Below are 25,535 nucleotides of genomic sequence, written 5' to 3'. Positions count from 1 at the left end.
GCCCCGCATCCTGCCACATCGCAACGGCCATCCCAATCAGGCATCCCGGTACGCACTTGGGACACCCTTTTATATATATAAATAATAGTTTCTTGAATTTATCTTGAAGGTTTACTGATCTATTTATTGTTTAAATATATTTGAACTTTAAAAGTGAATATATGATTGAGATGTTCGATGATCCAATGCTTCCCTTGAGAGTTAGACTCTCAGTGAATGTTATGCTATGGGAAATTGAGAGTTGGATGCGAATATTTATAGAAATTACATGTCATATTGGATGCTGCGAAGACCAAGATGCGCTCAATCAAACCATGTTGGGGCTTGGTAAGACCAATAATACCGTTGCACAACGATTCAAGACCAATAATACCGTTGCGTACAAAATCTCGAGTGAAGGCTGCGTATTGTCAAATCACGCGGGAAGGCCATAGGATGACAGGTGCTCTGGCAAAATGCGTGGGCGCGCAAAGCAATCAGGCGCACACGTGAAGGGCAATCACGTGCGAGGACCGCACCAGGTACAATTGGATCGGGCAAATCCCACGGTGGATAACACGCCACACCACACTACCCCTTGTATTTCATCGATTCCCAATTGCGATCGCAAAAAGGTGGAGAGTGGAGACTGCTTGAGGGTTTCGACAGACTGATGATGCTTCCCCTCCGCTCCTCTCTCCTCCCTCCTTTGTTTCCTCATCGGAGATCCGAAGATTCCGAATGCTTTCTCCTTCCTCCTCTCTCTCCTCTCTTCTCCTCCCCGAGCAGCTCCTCCCTCCAGTCCGTGCTCCTCCCAGCTCCTCCCTCGCGGCTGTGCTCCTCCCTCTCGATGACGATGACAACGGCAACGGCAAAAAGATCAGTACAGCTCCTCCCTCCCGTGCTCCTCCCTCTCGGTGTGACGAATCAAAAAGAACAGTGCAAATCCCGATCGAGATGGCCGTACCAATATGTGATCCGATCAAGAAGAAGGTGGGACAGTCGACAAGAAGACGGGATGGTCGGGACAAAGGCCGAGTGCTCGTTTCAAGGTCCCGCACCTGTCCCAGGTGCTGGATTCTCGGAGGAACGAGACGGGACGGCAGGGATGGCCCCCGTCCCGACGGGACTTAAATCCTTGGATGCAGCTTTTAGATGCATGCAAGCCAAACAAAACTACAAATACAAATGTGGCATTCTAGTTGCTACAACATCTAGAAATGCTAGCAACCAAATAACCTGTACATCAATATGCACTTAGAAAATGCTTTATAAAAGTAGATGAAGTACTAATGATGCATATGTATCGACATAGACATTACATCAAGCAAACATGTATTGACATATCAAGTAATAAACCTCGAAGTTGTGGTATAGCAAACACACCACTATTCAAGGAAGGCTGAACCGGTACCAACCGGCATGCCGATAGCTGGCCAGTACGATACGATATGTATGGTACCATACCGTATCGTACCATACAGTCACTAAAAAACCAAAAGAAAGGAAACCCCCCACCCACCAACACTAAAAAATATATAAAAAAAGGGCCAAACTGGACCGTTCCACGCCAGTTCGGCTCGGTATGAGCTGAATCGAGCAGTTCAATCCGGTTCAACAAACCATGCTACTATTAAAACTTCAAGACAATAATTCAAGTACAATAAGAAAATAGGACTTGAAACAATGTTGTATAACAATTGTAGTACAACAATGTTACCGGAATAGCAAGCAACACCTCAACTTAGGATGAAATCATGAAGAATAAATTCTAAATATGTAAGAAGACATCAACCAAACTCTTATTTTGAAGAAAATGAAGTGTTTGCTATTCTCATCATATTGTCATACTTAAAAAGCTTTATCCACACCTGATTCAGCACGCAATTCCCAACTGCCCCTGGACTTCTACAATATTTATTACAAAGAAGTATCAGAGAATCGAATTGGAACGAACCATAGAGAAATAAAAAAAATCTTTAGTCATGGCAATCTCCCTTCTACTCTAGGGTTGTCTTTATTTTCTCAGTTATTAAATAGTTACAAACACCAAAGCAAGAGGAGTTTATTGCATCTTATATCAAATGCAAATTTTTACAAGGTTCTCAGCCTTAATCTAAGACCTTGATTAAAGTATATCTGAATTTAAGGAGAGTACAGACCATGAAATCATTTTCAGTTTTCCATTATTGCAGCAATATTTGAAGAAGGAATGAAAGAATGTAGAAATCTCTTATGAGCTCCTTACCCTTATATATATGATACTTCTTGGGCTCCAACTGTATCAGGATTTATAGTCTTGCTGTAGCAGCTTTTCAAATACCTATTATTTTCTTATACATCATTTACTTAGTAACTTATTTATTTTAGTTCACATGGTAGGATACTGTATGTAACTATGTAGGATTCAAGTTGTCCACAGTTGACTGAACTGGATGGACAAACACAACTTTTGCTTCTGCATTAAAAAAGTGATGTTTCTCTATGAGGATTATTTGACCACCTGAGGATGTCCTCTGAACTTGCAGTCTTTATCATGGCTTTAACACTGTTTTTTTCCATTTGAAATATATGAAAAAGACTGAGAATCTAATTGCCAAGTGTAAGAAATCCATGTATGTGGAGAGGAAGAAAGACGAGGGAGGGATCAAGGGCTTTTTCCAATACAGGGGATTCATTATATTGTTAAATAATCCAAATTTCTTAGAAGTATTAATTACTTACATGCATTGATTAATGGAGTGCTTATAAATATGTTTCTTAATGATGTCTCTTAGAGTTCCATGTAAGTATCTAATACTTGATGCATTTATGTATGGTCATATAATGAATCATATTGCATCTATATAAGCCCTTATAATCAGCTTTTGTGTAAGAGGCAGCCAAATGATCAAATGATATACCAAGTGTCTCTAAATCAGTCCACTGTAATCTCATTTTGTTTAATGAAAGCTTGAGTGTTCGTGTGCTTCTCCAAACTTTTTCTTCTTGCTATTTATTTTGGTCCTACCACTACGATCCTAGACATGTAGTCTTAGGATATCTAGCTACACTTTTGAGAAAAGGTGCTAGATTTCATCATCTAGCCCAGGATGAATGCACTCCAACAGTGCTAGATTTCAATCCTTTTTCAGAATTTGATCCCAGAACACATGCTTGACAGTTTACACCCGTAAAAGCTCCCTTTCTTTTAAACTCTCTGGACAGCATCTTGTGAATGTACCTGTTTTTTATATGGTTAACTATACTTTCTTTTGCTGTTATGATGCCTTATTTTCCTAATGTCAAGGTTTGCTGATGCCTTTTGCTTCATGACTGTCCCCAGATCCTTAAACGCATGCTGATATTTTTCCTACTGCCCTGCAGGTGTTATTATCTCAATGTTTAATAACATATAATAAATAGCTTCTGATCAAACCGTTAACTGATGTTTTTCTTTGGTGATGCGTCTATATATTATCAGAGCACCTATACTAGTTTAGCTATATAAATATTTTTATTATTTTCTTATCCAATTTGCTGTTCTTTTTGGTGAAGAGAGAAAAATTTGACATTCATGTTGCACAACCATAGGTGGCCTAGGCAGGACAATTGGGCCAAAAATTTCAAATGAGCTAATTCAGGTCCAAACTGGGCACAGTTTGAGCTCAAATCGGGATTTTGAGGGGAAAAAAGAACTCCAGGCCTAGGTCCAGGCAGGGGTTGAGTAGGGGCGTGGGCCAGCACACCCAACCTGAATCCAGCCCTAGTCAAGAGGATCGAGCATGACTCTCCAAGAAAAAGCATGCATAGTCCTTTGCTCTTACCAGAATCCCACGACTTCTCTGGTGCCTGAAGTAGCCAGTTTCTTGCAACATCTGACAGATGACACAGGTCAATTGATGGGGGAAAGGGTTGAGGCATTGGGGTTCAATCCAATGATGGCCTAACTTCCTGAAAGATGTCTTTGAACTTACAGCTGCAACGTGCAGCTTTGATGTGATGAAACTTAACAACCAAGTTTTGAAGTGAATCCATGATCTAAGCCATGAAGCTAGATATCAAATATGTTTACAATGCAAAATACAAATCTTTTCCTGAAGCTTCAATTTCAATATCATTCTTAATTCTCTTTATTTATCATTCAACAAGAACTCTTAAACTTTCCTAATGTTTTGAAAAATAATAGAATGAAGATGGTAGAAAAATATATTGCAAAAATGAATTTCAGCAAGCAGAAACACCAACATGAAAAGGCAATTGGATATAAAATTGAGAAATCAGGGAATCCCTGAAGATGAACATCAAATCCATTAGATGCAGGTGGCAATGGTTTGCACAAATAAAATAGAACAACAAAGGACACGCACGCACGCACGCATATACGGCTCAGATCATCAATATCGAACTCCTATTGTCCCATGTAGACCTAACCAAATCTAAGTGGAGATCCACTCAAGTGTTGCCAACTCTCTCTCTCTCTCTCTCTCTCTCTCTCTCTCTCTCTCTATATATATATATATATATATATATATATATATATATATATAACAAAAGCCGAACCAAAATTAGAGAAAATTTGTTAGTTTCTATGACCAAACAATATTCAAAACTTCTGCTCAGAATACAAGTTAAAAGTCTTCTCTTTTGAGAAAAAGGTCCAAAGCAAACATGTAATAAATAATTTCTAGACCTGCACCATGCATGTTCACCCATATGTGCACGTGCGAGCATGCACACGCATGCATGCATGTGCGCACACACACACACACAGACCTGCTTCTTCTCCAAATTTGCTGTCCTTTCTTGCAACTCTTTGATAACCAGCATCAACTACATGAAAACATCCAGGAATTAGTAAGTACTCAAATTAGGGGTAAGGGATTGAGGGATTAGGAAAGGCACATGGCATAAGAAAAGAAATCATATAGGACAAAACTACACGAGGCCTACAAGCTTAACCACCTCCACATTTCCTTGGACAAGGTTGGTTGTAGCTGCAGTATCTTCATTCTCATCCAAAATTGGGCAATCCTCTGCAATCTGTTCATTATTCTCATGCACTTCTATAGGAACAGGGCCATATGGTATCACCCTATCTGCATTGCATTCATTGGCAAATGAATTTATATGCTGGCGCTCAGCAGACAACTCCTTTAGCTTAAATAACACCATTTCCATATCAGGTGCTAGTTTCTCATTACTAGACTGTTGTCCCTGCAACATTTGGTTCTCTTTGTCCAAATATATGCTAGCACTTGAATCATTTGCCACCTCATTTTTCTCTGTCCATTCATCCCAAACAGAGAACAGCTCTGGCTCTTTATTTTCCATATCGTCCGGAGCATTAGATGATGTCTTACTCGAGCTACCTGGTTCAAGATCTTCATCATCCCAACCAAGTGATGCGAACTTCTCAACCACCATCTCAACATCTGATTCTAAATCCTTTTTCAACTCACAGACCTTAGCATATGTGCGTTCCATATTTCCACTTGTATTCCCCGTGGTGGCTGGTGATGGTATCAAAAGCCTGGTCTTGTTTGACATAGAAGGAGTGAGCTTGGTACTGATCGGATAAGATGAAGACTTGAACAATGCAATCAATGCTCTTGCCTGTGCATGATCCAGCTCAAACCAGAAGTGTTGGTTTGTATAATAATTGTCTACAAGGATTTTTTTGAACCGATCCTCAGTAAGTGGTTGGTAGCGCATTTTGACATGGATTGCAACCTTGATAACAAATAATAATAATAAATGAAGATTTCTTTTTTTTTTTTTTGACAAATACAAATAAGGAGACTCCATAACAGGATTGTTACAGAGCTACATCAAGAAAATAAAATGAAAAGCCTGACCACCTATATCACATGGCAGAAAGTAAGAACCTGTTGATTATTAATACCTGTGCAGGAAAGGGCGTCCTTTCTGCACCACCATCGGTCCAAGCATATGAGTTGGCATTTAATTGCCCACGACTTGCAGCCTCAAAGATGCCATGCAGCTTCCGATCGCTATAATTAAACAAAAATAGAGGAAGACCTTCCTCAATATTTCTTACATAGCTGAAGTGTGAGAATGGTAAGCCTGTCAGATACAAAGATGGCATGCATTAATGAAATGTTACTTTTAGTTATTGATGAAAGTCGTTCAATGTAAACAGAACTAACATGTCTATGAATTTAATCATGCATGACATAATCAATGTTTTGATAAGATTAAAAGAAAATTAGTAAAATGATTCTGTCATCTAACTGCCACAGTGGCACAAGATTTCTAGAATCCAATTTGCAAAAAAAAATCAAGGAACAGGAAAAAAGCTTAAGCGTTATCAAAGAACTAAAGTTGATGAACTTGAGATCATAAAAGATTTGTAGCATGCAAGTGTGAAGGCAGATGCAAGACCTAACCAAATAACTGCTTTGAGAGGCACTCTGCTATTGTGTTGTGTTTGCACCCAAAGATGACTCCTCCCAAATCGTTCTTGCGCAAGTTTCTAGCAAAGACAGAGCTGTTGGAAGGCAAGCTTGTTGAATATGCATTCTTCCTTTGCCCCATTCTGTTTGTTTGAGAAAATAACATGAACTTGAAACAATCCAAAAGGGAAACTGAAAGCATAATGATGACTGCAGAGTATTAGTTTTCTTCCTTAAAAAAAAAAAAAAAGAAAGAAAATCAGAATGATTCTTTGTATTAGAATGCAAAAACTTACATCAAAATGTGAACACAACTTTTGTCCAATTAAATACATAATGTAATGTTACATGTGAGAGGTAGCTACAGGTCGATATACATGAAGATAAGTCACTACAATAAATATTAAGAAAACATTTGAAAAGAAAAATCTAACTGCTATGTGGAAAAAGATAAACTCCAGATACAGCCTTCTCTCTCTTAAAATAGAAAAAAAAAACCAAGATGTTGGCAGATCAAGGGCATGATGGAGCAAGGAGGAACTTGGCCTTCAATGAAGGTAGTGTGCAAGCAGCACGAATAAATGAGGAAGCAAGAATATCTGAAGAAATGCAATGACATGGGTGGAGGTCACTTAACATATCAGGCAGAGAGCCAGCGATGGCTCTCAAATAAAAGCTGCATTTATCATGGACAAAGGTAGCCAAGGATTCCAAAAAATAGTTAGGAGAAGAAAAGCAAGTCGCAGAAGTGAAAATTTCTATATTTAAAGATGTTTTATCAGGCTATGTTAGATTTCATAAACAGAAATGAGCCAGAAACTTCTAGTTATCATTTTTGATCGGTCAGTTCTTGGGTGCTAGACTGTTAGTTGTAGCTGGATTATTTGGACAAGTGAGAAATTCACAAAAACATAACAAATTCTGAATATTCTATACAGGCTTCTGCATCTTCATTTCTATGCAGAGAAAGGATATGGTGAAAGATTGTCCATAAGTGATCCCCAGGTATGTCTTACCAAGTTAGACTTGGAGGCTGAACTTCTAGCCAACATAGGATGCCATTAACAAGGAATTCACATTAAAGAAATGCTGCAAAGTAGATCATATGCCAAGACTTGCGACCCTAAAATATGCTTAACTGCTACTTTCCTAAGCTTGAGTTGGTATCCAGTTCTGACAAACCACATCTACATAAGTTCATTTAAAGGAGAGGCTCCCAAAAATACCAAAAAAAATTGATGGAGTTCATCAGCATAAAGAACTTATCTTGTTCTAGCAATTAAACCTCTAAACGACGCAATGTGCTGAGTAGCAAAAAGGGATGCTACAGTCTAGGGATTCTGAACATTACTTATGCTGATATATAGTCCGGAATCTATGCTGCAGCCATGGCCTTTGAGGTGTTTGTAATAGCATCTCTAATCTGTCCAGACCAGAATTTTGGAGTAAACCATTGAATTCTTTGGTTGGGCTTCCTGTTGTTCTTCTACTGAGCTGCAATCACATCTTACTATTGCTAGGACACGCAATATTGTAATAATGACTTGTATAATTATACCACCCCCTAATTAAATGCAGTGTAGCACAATGCTGATGCTCATAGAGTGTCATTGGAAAGCAACTTGCAGTAAAGCTATGGCTAAAATATGGAAAACTTGGTCTAATAGCATTAAAAGTTTGTTGCATGTGAGAATGTATTCAGTTGCTTCCAAATATAAATATTAAATTTAGGTGAAAGTCAAACATATATGTTATGGTAAATCTCCTACCAAAGATAGAAATAAAAGCCTATATGTAAATATAGATAGGTAATGACAAAAGTAATAAGACAACATCTAGAAGGAATATCAAAAACCAGTGCCAAGAGTGGGGAAAGTAGGGGAAAATAACGAGAACCATACTTAGTTCATGTATTAATGAATATGAAGAAACAATAAAAATATTGTGTCAATAACTAATTATCTCAATAATTTGTCTGTGTCTTAATCGAGCATGACTAACATATCATGAGATATAATGGTTATTATCAAGTCAGATATGAAAGTTGAATGAGGAAGAGGGAAGTTTGAAGAAGATTTAGGAAGGGTTTCAAATATGCTGAAAAATATCAAGGAAGCCTACTGGCAAGTAAATAATGTAATTTCATGTTAGAGCAAGGTTAATGAAAACTTTGACAGCGTAGTAACTTAACTAATGGCCCCGACTAAGGGGTCAAAAAATGTACACATACATCAATATTTTTTTTTTCCAAAGTTCTTCTGTATAAGTCCCTCAAAATTGTACAGCACATGCAACAAGAAAACATTTTCAGCAACGCAGCAATGTAAAGGAGAAAAAACAATACTTTTTTGTAGCTGTTCTATAAATTGTATGAAACTATCACAGAATCATACCACGGTGAAGGAATAAAAAGAAATTGTGTGCCATCATCTACCTTAAGAGCCTCAGTTTTACACAAAACCCTTGGAAAACCAGACCATACATTTTATAAAAGTCTACAAACACTCGCAGAAAAGAAAGTGAGAAGCTAAGGTCATATAATTGTCATGAAATCAATCCACGCTAAGGTTCATTATCACCTATAAGTAACCAGAGAAGAATCAGTAGTTGAGTACATGCAACTGCCATCTGGAATTCAAGCAAGTCAGATGTGTTCCCAAAAGGTAAGAAAAGGTGCTTAGATTGTTCTCTGCCTGATAAGAAGACTTTCTTAGAGAATCTTTTCAGCCAAACAAGTCAAACGTGCGTCAATGTTCAACCAGTGATGTTCCTATTCAAGGAACAGCTACGAAAGGGCTTTCTTACATATCATAAAATGTTTGCATGTACCAGGGCTTCCATGGAAGCTATCTCACTAATGGATTAACCCATATGTCCATGATTTAGAACGCACAGGGAAAATTTAAGGAAGAGCGTGAAGAAAAAAAAATTGTGGCAAAAACGCCTGCAAATATGTGAAAATGGTTTAGACAACCATGGAAAAACATAGAGCCTATAAGTTATTGCCACCCAATCTGTGCGTCATTAATAGATCACTTTGCGGCTCTTTCCTGCGTCTATTTGTTTTTTTTTTTTTTTTTTTAAAAAAGATAGTTCCATTTGACTACCATTTTTACAGAAAACCAATAAATCATTTTGAGATCTCAGATGAATATTAAAGCAAAGAAAGGCAGAAAATTTACCACAAATGCAGTCCCCAGTAAAACCTAGCACGATCTCAAACCAAAAAAAAGATTTAAAAGCCTTTCAAAAAAACAACATTCCTTCCTTATTTTCATTAAAACGACTCAAAAATCTCTACCGACGAACAATATTATCTCTTCAAATCCATCAAACCTCACAGAAAACAAAAAAATCCAGATTAAACCATGGCATATTGCAAACACAGACATCCACGACAAGAATCACATGCACGTATGCCAAAAAGAACACAAATTTAACCACGAAGATGACGAAAAATAGGTTTTACAATACCTGCAACGCAAAGTTCTGTGAAAAGGAGGGGTTTCTAACTCCGTACGGAAATGGGTGACTTCAAGGATGAAAAAAAAGAGAACAAAATGGAGAAAGACTAAAAAGAAGAAGGAAGATGATCCCCGGGTATTGGAGTGGGGAGGGAGGGCGAGAGAGAGAGAGCGCTCAGAGAAGGAAGGCAGCGGAGAGAGTGGAAGTGATGGTGCCTTTCAAATCAAGAGGCCTTCGGACTTCCTTTTCCCGTGAAAGGCAACGCATTAATCATCTTTGTTTTCCAGATTAAGTACATGCACGAATAAAGACTACAGAGTTGGCCGCTTCACCAACTACTTCGGTGTACATCATAGTTCTATAGAGATATACTCCAAAGTTACACTCCCCAACCCCCGCCCCCCATGAGAATCTGGAGCTCCCATGAGGGCCATGACCAAGTCATCAATAAATGTAACGTCCACAGGCTTAGAGCTAGGTTGGGCAAGGTCCGAACTTTATATTTTTTATAATTTTTTTTAATATATATATATTCTTTCTAAATATATAAAATTATATAAATATTTTTATAAAATTATTATTTATATATATATCCACATTAAATATTAATTTGTATGTATATATATATATATATATATATATATATATATATATATATATATATATATATATTGTATAGGATACCATATCATCGGACATCATTAAAAAATAAATAATTTAAAATTAAAATGGTTGAAATATCTCAATAGGTAGATATGTAAAAAAAAAAATTTATAAGGACATACATTCAAACAACAATTTTATGAGATTATTCATATAATTTTGTATATGTAGAAAGATATAAACTCAAAAATACTATTAATAATTGAGAATATACTTAAATAATAAAAAGTCAAATATAATAAAAATAATTCAACCATTCTTGATCAAGGAGGGTGACAAAAAAATCAATATTATTATGCTACATGATCTCATATTGACATCAATTCTTACATACAAAATTATATTATCTTTGTAAAATTCTCGTCTCAACAAATGAACAACTCCACAAAAAGTCATTTCTTTGATTTTGAATATTTATAATTAATTCAAATTTAATATATTTTAATATTTTAAAAATAATGAAAAATATATAGATGTCATAGACTCGACAGTAATAATTAGATTAAAATAAAATATGAAAATATGATTACCAATATGGTCATTCAATATTTTAACTTGATCAAGTTAAGATCTTAAACAAATAAAAAATGATCATGTTACTTGGCTTTTTTTTATTTGCCAATTTAACTAAGTCATGGAAGATTTAGCAAGTTTGAATTGAGTTTTGCTCTTTCTTCAATAGATTTTTTTTGAATGTATACTCTCATAAATATATAAAATTATATGAATATCCTCACATACATGTTTACCCATAAAAATATTTGAGTCATTTTAATTTTAAACCGTTTATTTTTTTATGATGTTATACGGTGCACGTGCCTATGCAAAGAAAAAAGAAAAAGAAGAAGAAGGATATGCATGTAAAACTAATATTTTAAAAGGATATACATGTAAATAAAAATTTTAAAGGATATCTATGTAATTTTATATATTTAGAAAAAAAATTTATAAGTAAATGGTTTTCATGAAAGCAATGAAAAGTTAGCATAGCTAACTTTTTGAATTGATAAAGTAAAATAAAAAGGTAGTTGAGCTTAGTCTTTTCTTCGTTGTAACTTGAGCAACATAATCCATGCAATACAAATCTAGATAGCCTAAAAAACTACATAACTAGGAAATGAAATTGTTTTTATCAACTAGGCTCACAATAGGAGATCGTTACTTGATAAGCAAGGAGCTTTGTGAATTTGAATATTTTGGTGCATATGCATGCGAGAAAAGTGATTAAATATTGTAGGCTAGTTCTCAAATAATACGGTCGACTAAGATGTATAATGGTACACCCATGAGAAGATAACTTTAATAACCTTAGTCGTGTGGGATAGTGGGACTTCTATAGCCATCACAATCTTCATGCTTTATGATATTTGATTAATGAAACCAGAAAAAAATAAAAAAGTATTTTTATATTGATGATGGTAAATTTTATAGGGTCAAGCAAAGTGTAAGCTCCATTTGAGAGGGTACAAGCTCATATTGGATAGGCCATAGCTTGGTCATCATCAAGAGCATCTTCCTTGATTGCATGTATGTTTTGGTTTTCAAAAAATGGAGATGAACCAACATGAGAAAATTTACTTCCAATTGTCATTCTTGCAAATCTATAGGATATAGAGCTTGGCAAACAAGGTGAATACTTAAATTTTTTGACTCTATCTACCTACTCTATCCCTCACCTACCGCAATTAGATCACTTCATGCGACCGCAGGATGCACCACATTCCTTGGTCAAATAAATTCCATATTAAGCCTCACCGACTGATCGGAATTTTTTCCGTTAACGAGTCTCTAGTTCTGATATTTGATGTTATAGATGGATGAATGTTACATTTTAAGTAGTGGGGCCATGGACATAATTCTTGCAAAGAAAAAGACTTGGTGCTCCCCATGATAAATGAGAGATGATGTATAGGTGGGAACTCTTCTGTAAAGTGCTAGGTATGGTTGGTCTAGTCCACTCCTCGCTGTAAAGTGTTACATATGGTTGGTCTAGTCGGCTCTTTGCATGGGGAGATTAGGGGATAATGCTTTTACTAACACGGTTGATCATGAAAAAGAATTCAATTATTTGAAAATTTTTGATTTTATTTTGAATTTTAATTTAATACAATCAGATTATTTAATTTTTAAGTTAGTTCAATTCAGATTTTGATTCTGAATTTCATTCGACTATCATGATGGAATTATCAGATGATGTCAAATTATATGCTTATGTGGCAGTAGAGGATCATGCTTACATAACAATTTTTACTAGCAGCTGGACGGAATTCGTGATTAGAATTAAAATATAATTAATTTAAAGTTAGATGATTTAATTATAATAAATTAAAATTTAAGATAAAATTTAAAATCTCTAAATAATTCAAAATTTTTACTATAATTAAGCCTTACTAATATCCATATCTTATATCCAAATTTATAATTTTAAACTATAACCAGATGAGATTTGATGGACTAGTCTATTCCCCATAAAGTGTTGCTCACTTTTGGTAATGGGAAACAGCATTTGATCACTATCTATCCATAGACTCAAAATTCTTTATAGTACCAGCTTTACACTAGAGATTATTACGTAGTACTCGATGATTACCATCAAAGGATAATATTGCAGCCAACTCCCCATTTCCTATCGTCGGTATCGAGTACCTACAAGACAGCATTCACACAAACCGAATTGGTGTCCGGCTAAAACTCTTCGATGCTTAAGTCAGAGAAAGTTGATGAACAATAACTTTGATTGTATGAAATAGCAAAGCTTTGGTCCAAAGTTGGCTTATCAGTACTACTCACTTATCCCCTTTTATAGATGTGATTGTTGTAACCATCGGACGTGGTTCCACGTTTTATGACGCTAAATCATCGGACTATAATCACGTAGTAGGTTATTAATTTTCACTAATTACGTCGTCATATGCGGCTGGTAACCGTTTGTGATGGTTGTGATATCGTATTTATATATTTGACAGTCGGTCATGAAGATGGTAAGTCGGTCATGGTGAGTCGACCATAAAGATGGTGAGTCGGCCATAAAGACGGTCGGTCGATCATGAAGATGGTGAGTCGGCTATGATGGCTCTGCTTTGATCCGATGACTCCGATTCAGCCATAATAACTCTGCTTCAGTTAGAAAAACTGAACATAACCAATTTATTATGAGATGAAAAGATTCCCCACATCCCCGATGCCCCCGGCGCAAAGTTGATGGATTTAACTTTCAATCTAATCGAAGAACAAACTACTCTACCATATAGTATAAGAGGATGTTTGGTTCGTAATTAAAATTGAAATAGGAATGAAAATCAGAATGGCTTAGAATCGGAATAGGAATAGTCAAATCCTCCGAAGCATTTGGTTAATAACCAAAATCGGAATCGGAATCGAAATCAGAATAAAAATTTGAATCTATAGAGGAGAATAGGAATTGAGTTCTATATAAATTAAGCCATTTCCATTCCATCCTAGAATCGAAATTGAAATGTGACTCCTCCCAATCAAACGGTTGGAATGAGAGTCACCCATTCCGATTTCGATTCTAGATCTCCACTTCTCCCAACCAAACATCTTCTAAGCTTAGTTGGCATAAAGTTGAATAATCAGGAGGTCCAGACGACCGGTACAAATTAGACCAACTAGTTGAACCAAGAAAACATAAGCCTAACTTAAATAACCACAAAAAACATGAATCAGAAAGAACAAATTTAAAATTTTTAAACCTTGAAAAGGTATTTTAAGCTCTTTGCAACAAAGAAATATCTAAATAATCAGGTCTTTTAGCTTTATAGAGATCAAATTTACAACTGAGAGCCTTTTTGGATGAATAAGCTGAATATCCTATATGATTTGTGAATTGGATTAGTGCAACCAATAACATCATATGATTATAGGTTGACCAAGCTTATATTCATAAATACTCAGGAATAGCTTTGAAGTGGGCTGGTTTGAATTCTGTTGGTATACTAAACCAGCCTCGAGACATGTGGCATCATCATAGAAGATCAAAAAGATATCAATATCAAAATACCAGATTCTAGCAGACCAAAGATTCAGTTCCATATTTTATCAATCAGAATAAAGAACATCTTGGTATTCTGTCTGGGATGACGTCCCAGCTGATAAAGGAATATTCAGATCAAGTATTTACCGATCTAGTACTCGATATCTTCTATATCCGAGATGACTATTATGACGTCTCTATTTCACTTCGGTCGTCTACTGAAGTAAATTATTATAGTGATGGACTTCATAGTTTTGTGAACATCCATGGTGGTTTCTGCAATCAAATCACAGCTGGCCACAATCTTATATACAGTTGGCAGGTATAGCTAGATATGATCCCATGTCCAGTTCATATGCACAGCTGTACGTCAGCTCACTTACAGGTAGCTCTCTAACCATCTAACAAACTCCTCTAACGGCCTAACAAACTTTGGAATGACTTACTCAATCTCCTCTATAAATAGAGGGTCAGGGATCCTCTATCGATAAGTTTTGCTCTTTGAAATTGGGAGAGACTCTGTCAGTAGGAAACTAGATCAGAATCTTGGCCCCTACTCAGTTCTCTTTCTGTTTCATTCGATCTCTCTTCCTCTTCTATTCTTTTCCAACCTTATTTTCAAGGCTCAAACTGACTTAAGCATCGGACGGTCAAGAACCAGAGGACTTCCATCCGATTTTTTGACTGATTTTGTAGATTGAAAGAATTTTCGTCAGATTGCAAGGATCATTTCAGTCCAGCTTCATTCGATTCGATCAGTCCTACTTCAGATTTTGAGCTTTGCAGCAATAGATTAGTGCTAAGAGGGTCAGATTTTTTTTGTGAAAAAGATGGTTAAGGCACGAGCTCAACATCCCTCTCCCTCCGCTCTAAAAGAAGGAGCATCTGAAGTGCTACTACAGTAATCAATTGCTGTTGATCCTCAATAATTCAATTTTCTTGTTCAGCAAGTCCAAATTCTGACGGTAGCTATTCAATAGCTTCAAAAGAAAGAGGAGCAACAGTCGAAAGAAGCTCCTCTTCTGAATATTTTGTCTCAGTACAGTCCTCAACCAGTCTATCAAGATGAACACCATATTGATGAGGCTGACAGTAAATTTGCCCCAAGTACCCTGAAAGTTCAAAGAGAGGATGATCTGGAGCACAAGATCCTGGATCTTGAAAGGCATCTGATGGAGATTCAAATAGGAGGTCGATCTTAGAATAAAAATAGTTTCACTTTTTGATCTCCTTTCTCTCATGAGATCTTGAGCGAATCAATTTCAAATCGATTTAAGATGCCTACCATCGAGTCTTTTGATGACTCTACTAATCCAATGGATCATCTCGAGGATTATAAGGCCCTTATGGCTTTGCAAGGAGCTTCCGATACCCTATTATGCATTATTTTTCCTGTAACCCTCAAGAAGACGATGAGGGTATGGTTTTCGGACTCTCATAAGGATCCATCTCTTCTTTTGAGTAGCTCGAGAGGCTATTCGTCATTTACTTTGGTACTAACACTACAAGAAAAAAAAAATTTCACGATATTTAAAAATATCATCAAAAATTTTTCAAAACATCGTTGAAGTCTTTTCACGACGTTTGGCATAACATCACCAAGATCGTCGTGCTAGTCGCATCAGTAATGGCCAATCGCGATGTTAGTCATAAAACATCACAGAAAAGATGTCAAAAGTACGACGTATGCCTAAACATCGTAAAACATAGTTTGATTGAGCAACATTTCACCAACGTCGTGGAACAAAAATCTTTCACGATATTTCTCAAACATCGTAAATGTAGGTTGATTGAGCGACGTTATACTACCATCATGGAACAAATGTCTTTCATGATGTCTGACAAACGTCATGGAACATGACTAATTGTGCCATGTTTTGCCAATATCGTGGAATGAACGAGGATCTTTGACGATATTTTTCAAATGGTGCGGAACGATTTCGCTAATGTTGCAAAACAAGGATGTTTTGCAACAAAGATGTTTTGTGATGGCTAAATTTTACTTCATTGATAATTCAATTATAACCTATATAAAATATTATATTTCATAGTATATATTCAAATACTAAGTAAATCATCCATTTCCAGTCAACAAATCATTCAACAACTAAAGAATGAACTCATACAATTCATAAACAAGATAAATCTATATACATAAAGTTTATAATCCAAAAAGTAAATTGTCTAAATATCCAAAGAGATGATATTTCCAACTAAAAGCATCAAGAGACCATGTCTCTACCAAAAGCAAACAATTCACCTCTAACCAAAAGCAAACAAACTCATTATCCAACTATCTATAACAAAACAAATGAGTTCATAAGTCGACAATCTAAAGCACAAAAGACCCCTCGCCATACATGTCCTCAAAATCACATCTTCACAAGTTCTTGAATCATGGGATCTCTGTTAAAAAAAAATATATAATTAATTAATTATCTATATATTATAGTAACAAAATACATATATTATTCCATTATACTTATAAAAAAAATTTAGGGACACATTAAAAAAATAACTTAAGTAACTTACATCATAAATTTGATAAAGAGATATTCTGTGATGCACATAAAGCTTCCAAAATTTTTTATTGACGCTTCATCTGCGCTTTAATGTCTACAATCTCATTTTTCATCTCTTGATTATGCTTTGCGACTGCTCCAACTCCTTTTAAAGTCTCTTCTTCGACATAAAAGAGAAATTCTTTTTTTTCTGGATAAGGTCCAACTCCCAAACTATAGACATAATCTGATCTGATCTCCAAAACTTTATCGCATATCTGGTCTGCTATCATAGGATAACCATCGAATATGGACTGCTCTAGCACCTACATCATTTCATTCTAACAAAATTCGAAGAGGATTAATTTCAAAACAAAAATTAAGCTCATTTAAAATAATGATTATAATTTTATTTTTGTGTAGTGTCCTCACCCATTTTGCCTCGCACTTGGGAGTTGTCCATCTATCTGGAGGGTCACCATGATCTGGGGTGTAATGAGTACGATACCACAACATAATTCGATCGCACTCTTCTCCATTCAATTCATTCTCACTATGTTTAAAAGATGAGTTACTATTGCAAGAAAATTAAATATCAAATGATATTAGTCATAATCAAAGTACGATATCTCACAATCTCAAACTGTATAGGTACAAAAACTTTTGACCTGCTGTTTGCTTGGCACTTGACAAAATTTCTGAATTTTTTGTTATGCTCACATGTTAGCTGAAAAGATAGAAAACTTTATGCTTGTCAACCTAAAGTTGATTCTTTAAAGGAGATATTTATATGCAAACATAATGCAAGTTATACTGACCTATGTCTTTTTTTTACTCCAGTAAGTACAAAGATCCATCCACTCTGCCGTGCTCATAATACTTGGCTTTGAGTCCTTTTCATGGTTAAGGTAATGCATATGTAGTCGATATCTTTGATCCTTTGACTTCAATGAAAGAAGCTTCTTGACGCTAGCACAAACTTCCTTATCCGTCCTTAAACCCTTGACATTTAGTTTTTGCTGCAAACAAGTATTAAATACTAGTTAACAAATATGCATAGAATACAAATGCAACTATAATGATTTCTACTTACCTCTAGTTTGTCAAATACAATCTGCATCTCCACCTCTGTTAATTTGATCCATCTAAGCTTGACTGGTAAGATATTTCGAGCTATCATACCAAGCTTATTGATAGCTTGGCAGATTGAACAACATTAGGGGTCGCCCTTCTTTCGTTGAAATATTGATCTTCATTTTCTTATCAAGGGCATTGTTTATCTTACTTAACTCAACCCCTTTAGTACAATCTCTTTTCTTTCATCCACCTATGCTCGTAGACCCTACAAGATAAGCAAGCAACAATAAGAATGTTAATTTAAAAAAATTTAGATGATATTGAGTACAAATAGGTATATAATGATTCGTACCTATAGAGCTAACATCAGGAATCAAATCTATGGTAGGATGTGTGTGCTCAGTATGCTCTGGCTCGGTGGGTGGTGTATGGACTCGTCGCGATTGAGAGGAAGGTGGTGGTGCATGAGGTGTGACTTCTGCTGATGTTGGATCTAGAGAAGCTGATGGCACGTGGGCTGATGGTGACTGAGAGAAAAGTGATGGAGCCACAATACCATGACTCTGAAGAAGCTGCTGGTACCTAGATAAAGGAGGTGCAACATCAGTCAAAGATGGAGCAGAAGGTATGACTTCTGATGGTCCCGAATCCAAAAAAGCTAGTGGAATATGAGTTGGTGGCGACTGGGAGGAAGGTGGTGCAGTCACGGTGTCATAGCTCTGAAAAAACTGCTGGTACCTTGACCGTAACTGTGATGGCAAAACCATTCTCTGAATCGCTGGCTGCTGAGTGGAATATGGTGGATCTGGATCGATGGCTACTAGTACTTTTCTTTTTTTCTTAGACAATCCCAGTGCCATGAAAATACCTACAATATATAGTAAAATAAAATCAATATCAAGATTTTAAACTGAATCAACTAAGATCAACTTTAAGATATTCATGTAAATAGTTTATCATTAAGTTAAAACTAGTTTATCACTGCATAGTCTATATACATGTGTAGACAGTTTACTATTATACATGTGTATATATAATTTTTTATGCATGTTTATACTATAGAGTCTCCAAAAAAAGATCATCGCAATCTCACAATTGTATCATAGGAAAACAATAGTTAGAGAAAGAGAAAAAATGTCAATGCTGCAGTCAGAATTATACCAGCAAGATGCACCTACCAACTCCAAATCAACCACACCAATAAAACAATAATTTCCTACATGACATTGGGCAATTGAGAATCAAAATAAATCATTGTCATGGTCATTGTCATCATCATTCTGTTCATCATGATGTTCGATGTAATATTCTGCCAAGGTATCATCTTCATCCTCACTATTCTTTGTTGCTAACTCTTCTACTTCATCATGTAAATCTCGCATTGTATTCAACAAAACATCATCTACTACATCAGATTTGACATCATCTCTATCTAATGACTCTATGTGTCATTCCTCAATATCTGCAGGAGTCCTTTCAAGATCCTCTTCATCATCAGAATCTTCTTCTGTTGTTACATCAATAGAGATGTCATATACATGTCTATGCTGACATTCTTGTACAACACGTCAGTTTTGTCTCAGTTTCATATGTTGTAAATAATAAACTTGCTTCGCTTGGTTTGCAAAAATAAATGGATCATTCTTATACCATAATCTGATTACATTTATGCTTTGCACATTTCCATCGATCCTAACATTAGTATTTCTAGACCCAAGATCATACCATTTGTACTTAAAAAGAACAACACTTTTATCCTTGACATAATTCAATTGAATAATGTCTGTTAATACCTTAAAAAAATCGATGATATCATCTCCATGGTTTCTTTTTACCGCAATACCACTATTTTGCGACTTTTTACGGAAATCACGAACTTCAGTGTGGAATCGCACACCGTTTACAATACATCTCGAGTATTTTTGTACCAAAATATGAGGTCCACGTACCAATGCATATAAAGACTCGATTCTACTTTTTTCATCTGACCTGTACAATGCTGCCATCTACCATTATGTAAAATAAATTATATTAGTTGAATATATGAAAATACAATATGTATGCACACAAATAATTCGTAGAGTTTGTATTCTCACCCGATGCTTTATCCACAAAAAAAATTATTCTCTATGTCTGTTCTCAATATTTAACGAACTTTGCTCCATCAGCTCAACCTTATACTATCTAACAAAAAGATATTGTTTAGTATCATATTTCTATATCGAACATTAAACAATAAAATTTAGGTAGTAAAAATTTACTCAAAATAAGGCTCCATCCTTTGTTTTGAGCCACAAAAATCATAAACGATTTGACTCCCTCTATATATTCGTGAGAGAACTTAACACAATTCATTCAACGCTTATCCATGTTATATACAATTACTTATCATTAAAATCCAAACAAACTTCAGCAAATGTGCCATTTAAATCACGTCTTTACAAAAAAAATGGCAAAGAAAAAAGGACAAAAAAAGAAGAGTAGCAGAGCAGATATTAACACAAAAAACATGAAAAAACAAATCCTTGAGCCTAAAGGTCATACAACAGGTCATATAACATTATGATAAAGATAATCCACTTTAATTTATCGCCAATATGCATACATAACAATTGCATGATAATATCATAATTAATGTGCAAATAGCAACTAGATATCTAATTTTAAGATTTAACTGACACCCAAACAATGTAATTTTAAGAGAAATGAACACAGAAGCCACTACAGTTAAAATTTAAAAATATCATGATACCCCACTAATCAGCTGTTAGTGCTTTGCCTTGATTTCACATTCCTACATTAATTAAGACAAGTCATTAGCCCATATCCTCAACGAAGCAATAGAACTGCACAAAACTAACCAAGGATTACAACGCAAAGGATTTATTACAACGACTAAGCCAAACACAAATATATTTACCAGTGATATTTTTAACATTAATCTATTTGTTTATGATGTTTGAACTCTAAAGCAATATAAAGGCACCAGATGTTCCAACACAACCCAACTTATTTTGCTGAAAGGTGATCCTTAAGGTGTTGCATCACATTTGTGTTAAACTAAAGTAAAATGATGTTTCAAATTTTCAATAACCTACTACTAAGGTAGGGTGCCAATTAGCTCGGTCAGTAAAGTCACTGAGCATTGATACCAGATACAGCAAAAGTTGATTAAAACACCCTCCTTTATATATACGGTTAAGCTAGGTACATGGACCAATACATAGATTAAAAGCACAATGCCCCAACAAAGGTCCTAACAATCAGAATGACCCATGAATGAAAGAATAAGAATTTGTGTGAACCAAAAATAGTATTCAAGCCAGTAGTGTCAAAAATAATTGTTATGTTGAACAAAAACTTAAAATCTTCTGTACCCAGTGTAGATAAAAATAGACACAGGCTGCTATTACATGCACTCTTAGATAAATGGAAATTTCTGTAGTAGTTTGCTCAATGGGAAGCTGAGATTCAAATAACATAAGGACTTTCATTTAGAATCCTTCAAAAGATTCACAAACACATATCCAACTTTATTAAAATTCAAGTAAAGTTTCCCATTGGAACTTTTCAAATTCTGGAAGCCTAATATGTAACCCTGTATCTTATCACTCTAGTTCCTTGATATACGTTTTTATGAATCTTGAAACGAAACATGGAACCATACTGCTTTCATATTTTATCTTTAGATGCAAACCTTGGAAGTTTTAGAGAAACAATGATTTTTAAAACCCAAAAGAAGCAGAACTGCTGAGGAAGCAGTTAAGTCAATTCACTGTAAAAGTTGATATATAATTTAATGATATTCCTTTCATAAGATTGGTAGCATCTAGATTCGAGAAAGGAAAAACAAGGATACTTTGGTGATTACATACAAACATAATAGCAATTGCTAGTTATGAGTTCAAAAAAGTTTGAGAACTCTGTCAGAAAAGATGCACGAGCTCCTAGGTAGGTTCAAGAGCACATGAAATATCCAGGATAGCATTGCAGGAGATTTCTGCAGTGACACTTAAGATCCATCCTTTCTTTTCTGGCCATCAGTACTTATAATATTAATTATGGAAAATACTATAATTTCTTATTGAAAATGAAGACATCACAATAAAACATTCCTGCATATGGAACACCTTACAGTTCATACAAACACACAGAGATCATGAGAAATTCACAATCTCAAAATTTATATGAAAAATATATTTGCGGGAGGAAAATTTTTGCTCAATTTAATTTACTGTATCATCTACTTAGAGTACTGATTAATCACTTAATTACCTGAAGCTTTGAGTTGAGCCTTTGCTTTTCTTCCTCAAATTCTCTGATCTGGCTCCAATACAACAGATTAGTAAATAACATTAGAATTTGCATTATATAAATAAGAATGTTAAAGACATGAGAAGATCAGAAGATAGAATCTTATTCCAAACCTGCGGTCTGAGTTTCCTGATAGTTGCTTCTTGAGCAGCTTGCTTTTTAGATAGTTCTTCACCTGTTCAAAAGTAAAACAAACTCAATGAGAGAGTAGTACAGATTCGCAGAATACTTTTAAACTCACAAATAGATGCCATGCATCAGATATCAAGCAACAACTAAGACTAGAAAACAGTAACATTAAGCACACTATCTCAAATGAGATTCATGCAGCATGTAGAGGTGACTCTTATATTTCTTGCCACTCCATTACAGTGAAGGCATCATCTCCTACTTGTGTAAAAAAGGATGAGAATGAGCTTTCTCAATGAAACTTAACATCATGATGACTTTTTCTGCAGAAGAAAAATGTTATAGCAAATATTTAGGTTTTAGAACTTTTGCAGACAATCATCTACCTGGAAAATTCATGATGCAAACTAAGTTCATGCATAAGGAAGTTTGATTTCAATCTCATTTTATAGCCTGTGAATTTTTGATTTCAGCAAAATTCTTTCAAGAACTTTAAATTATGCTTACACAATTAGCTCTATAATTTAGGTCCTCTTTAGCGGAGATAGGTTTAATGAAATTTTCATTAAGCCCATACTCATCCCATCTCCACAAGTTTAAGAATGAACTAACAGAGTGCCTACTTCAGTTCAACTGATGGTGGTGGTGGTGGCCTGGTGGGTTGGGGGAACATGAGAAGTGATGCACAGGACTGCAAATGCTTAAGATATAAAATCTCTACCGTGCAAGATATCAAATTTTAAGGTTTAACTGACACCCAAACAACCTATAGTCACAGGGATTCCATGTGTTGCATGGATCACAATGATAATTGTGGCACATCAATTGTTGCATAAACTTTAAAAAAAAAAAAACTTGCTTGACATTCGAGTAGTAGGTGGACCATTGTTTTTTTTTTCTTTTGGTATTACTGAACACACCTGCTATCGTAATTAGTCCCTGCTAATCTCTGAACAGGGATGTCAAATCATTCAAACACACTGGAGGAAAATTATCAGGGATCGGACGACCAATACCTGAGGGAAATGATCAGGAATGACAGTGGCGACGACGACGACGATGACGAGCGAAGATGGGAAGACCGGCGATCGCGACGGCAATGAGCGAAGATGGTAAGACCGGCGACGGCGACGGTGATGGAGGAAGAAGATGAAGGCTTTGTTTCGACTAAGGGAAGACGGAAGTGCCGATGGAAGAAGACAAGACCTCGAAAAAATGACGATGGCCGGCAGATGGAAAGTCCGAATAGATCACAGAGGTCGGTGACGAACGGAGATAAATGGAGGTCATGAAAGGAGGCGAACGGCGGTCCTGAGAGGCTGCGAACGGTGGTGGTGGTGAACGACGGTCGGTGAGAGGAGGCGAATGGCCGCGGCGTGCATCGCGACGGTAAGAGGCGGTGGCATTGGGAGAACGGCGGTGCTGTGGTGGCAAACGATGGTGGTGGCGAATGGCGGTCCGTGAGAGGAGAGGGGCGACGTGCGTTGCGAGGGTAAGAGGCGGTATTTTGGGGCACGGGGAAGAGAGGAGAGGCGCATGGGGAAGAGAGGGTTTGTTTTGGGGCACGAGAATAAGGATCGCCGTGGGTCTGTTTTGGGGCACGGAGAAGAGAGGTGCGCGGGCTTATTCTGAGGCAAGCGGGCAACAAAAAAATTAAAAAAAAATTATTAGATCAAAATACGGTATTTTAATTCTAAACAGCATATTACGATCTACCTAAATATCATATATAATTTATTTCATCAATGACATTTCATAACATCATCAAATAATTTATTTTTTCATAATATTTTAATTTTTAAACATTATGAAAGACTCAAATTCTTGTAGTGTAACAGACTTCATGTGAGACATGTAGATAGTCTTTTCTCTGTTCAGCAATAGAAAAAAAAAATATCTCTGAAAATATGTGGTTTGTTTCAACACAACCGCTCTGAAAGTAAAAAATTTCAATAAATCAGTTACCATATCTGCTTTGAAAAGAAGATTTCGGAGCAATCGTCTGGTTTTTTCTCTGAATAAAAACTTTTCTAATACCTATGATGAGATACTCAATTGGGTGCATAAGTATGTCCAGGCCGAAGAAGAGGAGGCTATCTTACGATAGACAAGAAAGGATAAAAATAAAAAAAAATGATCGAGAGAGAATAATAAAATACCGCAACTAAAAATTCAAATAGACTCCAAAAAAAAAATCAAAGGTCAAGAAGTCCACCTTGACACTTTGATTCTTATGCCTCTCTGTCTGCCTCTTGAGCTCAGATTCTGATGAAAATTGAAGGTAAAAGATATCTCCGAAGGCCTGGTCTTTTGAAAGCCCCTTTCGAGAAGAGAGATAAGTGAAAATATTATTGCTTATATCGAGACCATGGTCATGTCATCGAGGAATGCAGACAGTTACGAGATGAGATAGAAGCTTTGGTGCACTGGAGCTACCTCGGTAAATATGTCAAATTAGCCAAAACTGTAGAATACAGGCATCAATAGAAGGAACTTTTGACGACCACAATCGACTGACTGCTGGTGTTATCAATATAATATCCGATATCCTATCTGGCACTGATGACCAATCTCTCAAGAGGCAGAGAACTAAAGATATTATTTTATTTTCTGAAAATGATGTAAAGGAGATCCAAATCCCTCATAATAATGCTGTCGTCATCTCTATGATGATAGAAAAATATGATGTAAAAAGAGTTCTTGTTGATAATAGAATCTATGCTGATGTATTGTTCTACGATGCTTTCTCAAAAATGAACTTGGCCGGACAGCTTAGGTGGGTCGGTACTCCTCTCATCAAGTTCTTAGAAAATTTGATGGTGGCTGAGGAAAAAATTACTCTGTCGATTACAGTAGGACAAGAGCCAAGGCAATCAACGATGCAGCTCACTTTTTTGATGGTCAGAATCCCATCTGCTTATAATGCTATTCTTGACTGACATGGTCTCAATGCTCTTAAGACCATGTCTCCACTTACCACCTGCTGTGCGTTTAACGATCAAGAAAGAAATTGATGAA

The 25,535-nt window shown here is 35.9% G+C and overlaps 1 protein-coding gene across 7 annotated transcripts in view; it reads right to left on the bottom strand.

The window, feature by feature from the left end:
- LOC105045908 (uncharacterized) overlaps nt 1-24,098 on the bottom strand; it is a 28,661-nt gene extending 4,563 nt beyond the window's left edge. Inside the window, exons 1-11 of one of the 7 annotated variants that reach the window (XM_019850954.2) lie at nt 23,534-24,098; nt 22,502-22,563; nt 22,350-22,397; nt 18,813-18,942; nt 18,427-18,656; nt 18,091-18,339; nt 17,816-18,016; nt 6,369-6,517; nt 5,864-6,045; nt 4,912-5,691; nt 4,735-4,791 (exon numbers count right to left, since the gene is read on the bottom strand). In XM_019850954.2, the coding sequence (XP_019706513.1) occupies nt 4,735-4,791; nt 4,912-5,691; nt 5,864-6,045; nt 6,369-6,516 (1,167 nt within the window). In that variant the 5' untranslated portion in view covers nt 6,517; nt 17,816-18,016; nt 18,091-18,339; ... (3 more) ...; nt 22,502-22,563; nt 23,534-24,098. Of the gene's footprint in view, nt 1-4,734; nt 4,792-4,911; nt 5,692-5,863; nt 6,046-6,363; nt 6,567-7,725; nt 7,869-9,848; nt 10,196-17,815; nt 18,017-18,090; nt 18,340-18,426; nt 18,943-22,349; nt 22,398-22,501; nt 22,564-23,533 lie in introns of those variants that run through there. The other 6 variants (XM_019850953.2, XM_019850951.3, XM_073258451.1 and 3 more) reach the window with 6 other exon arrangements.
- Nucleotides 24,099-25,535: the final 1,437 nt, after the last annotated feature.

Source organism: Elaeis guineensis, chromosome 5 (genome assembly GCF_000442705.2).
Source record: "Elaeis guineensis isolate ETL-2024a chromosome 5, EG11, whole genome shotgun sequence".
Lineage (NCBI taxonomy): Eukaryota > Viridiplantae > Streptophyta > Magnoliopsida > Arecales > Arecaceae > Elaeis > Elaeis guineensis.
Note: the sequence above shows the minus strand (reverse complement) of the source record. Positions and strands in the feature narration are given on the sequence as shown.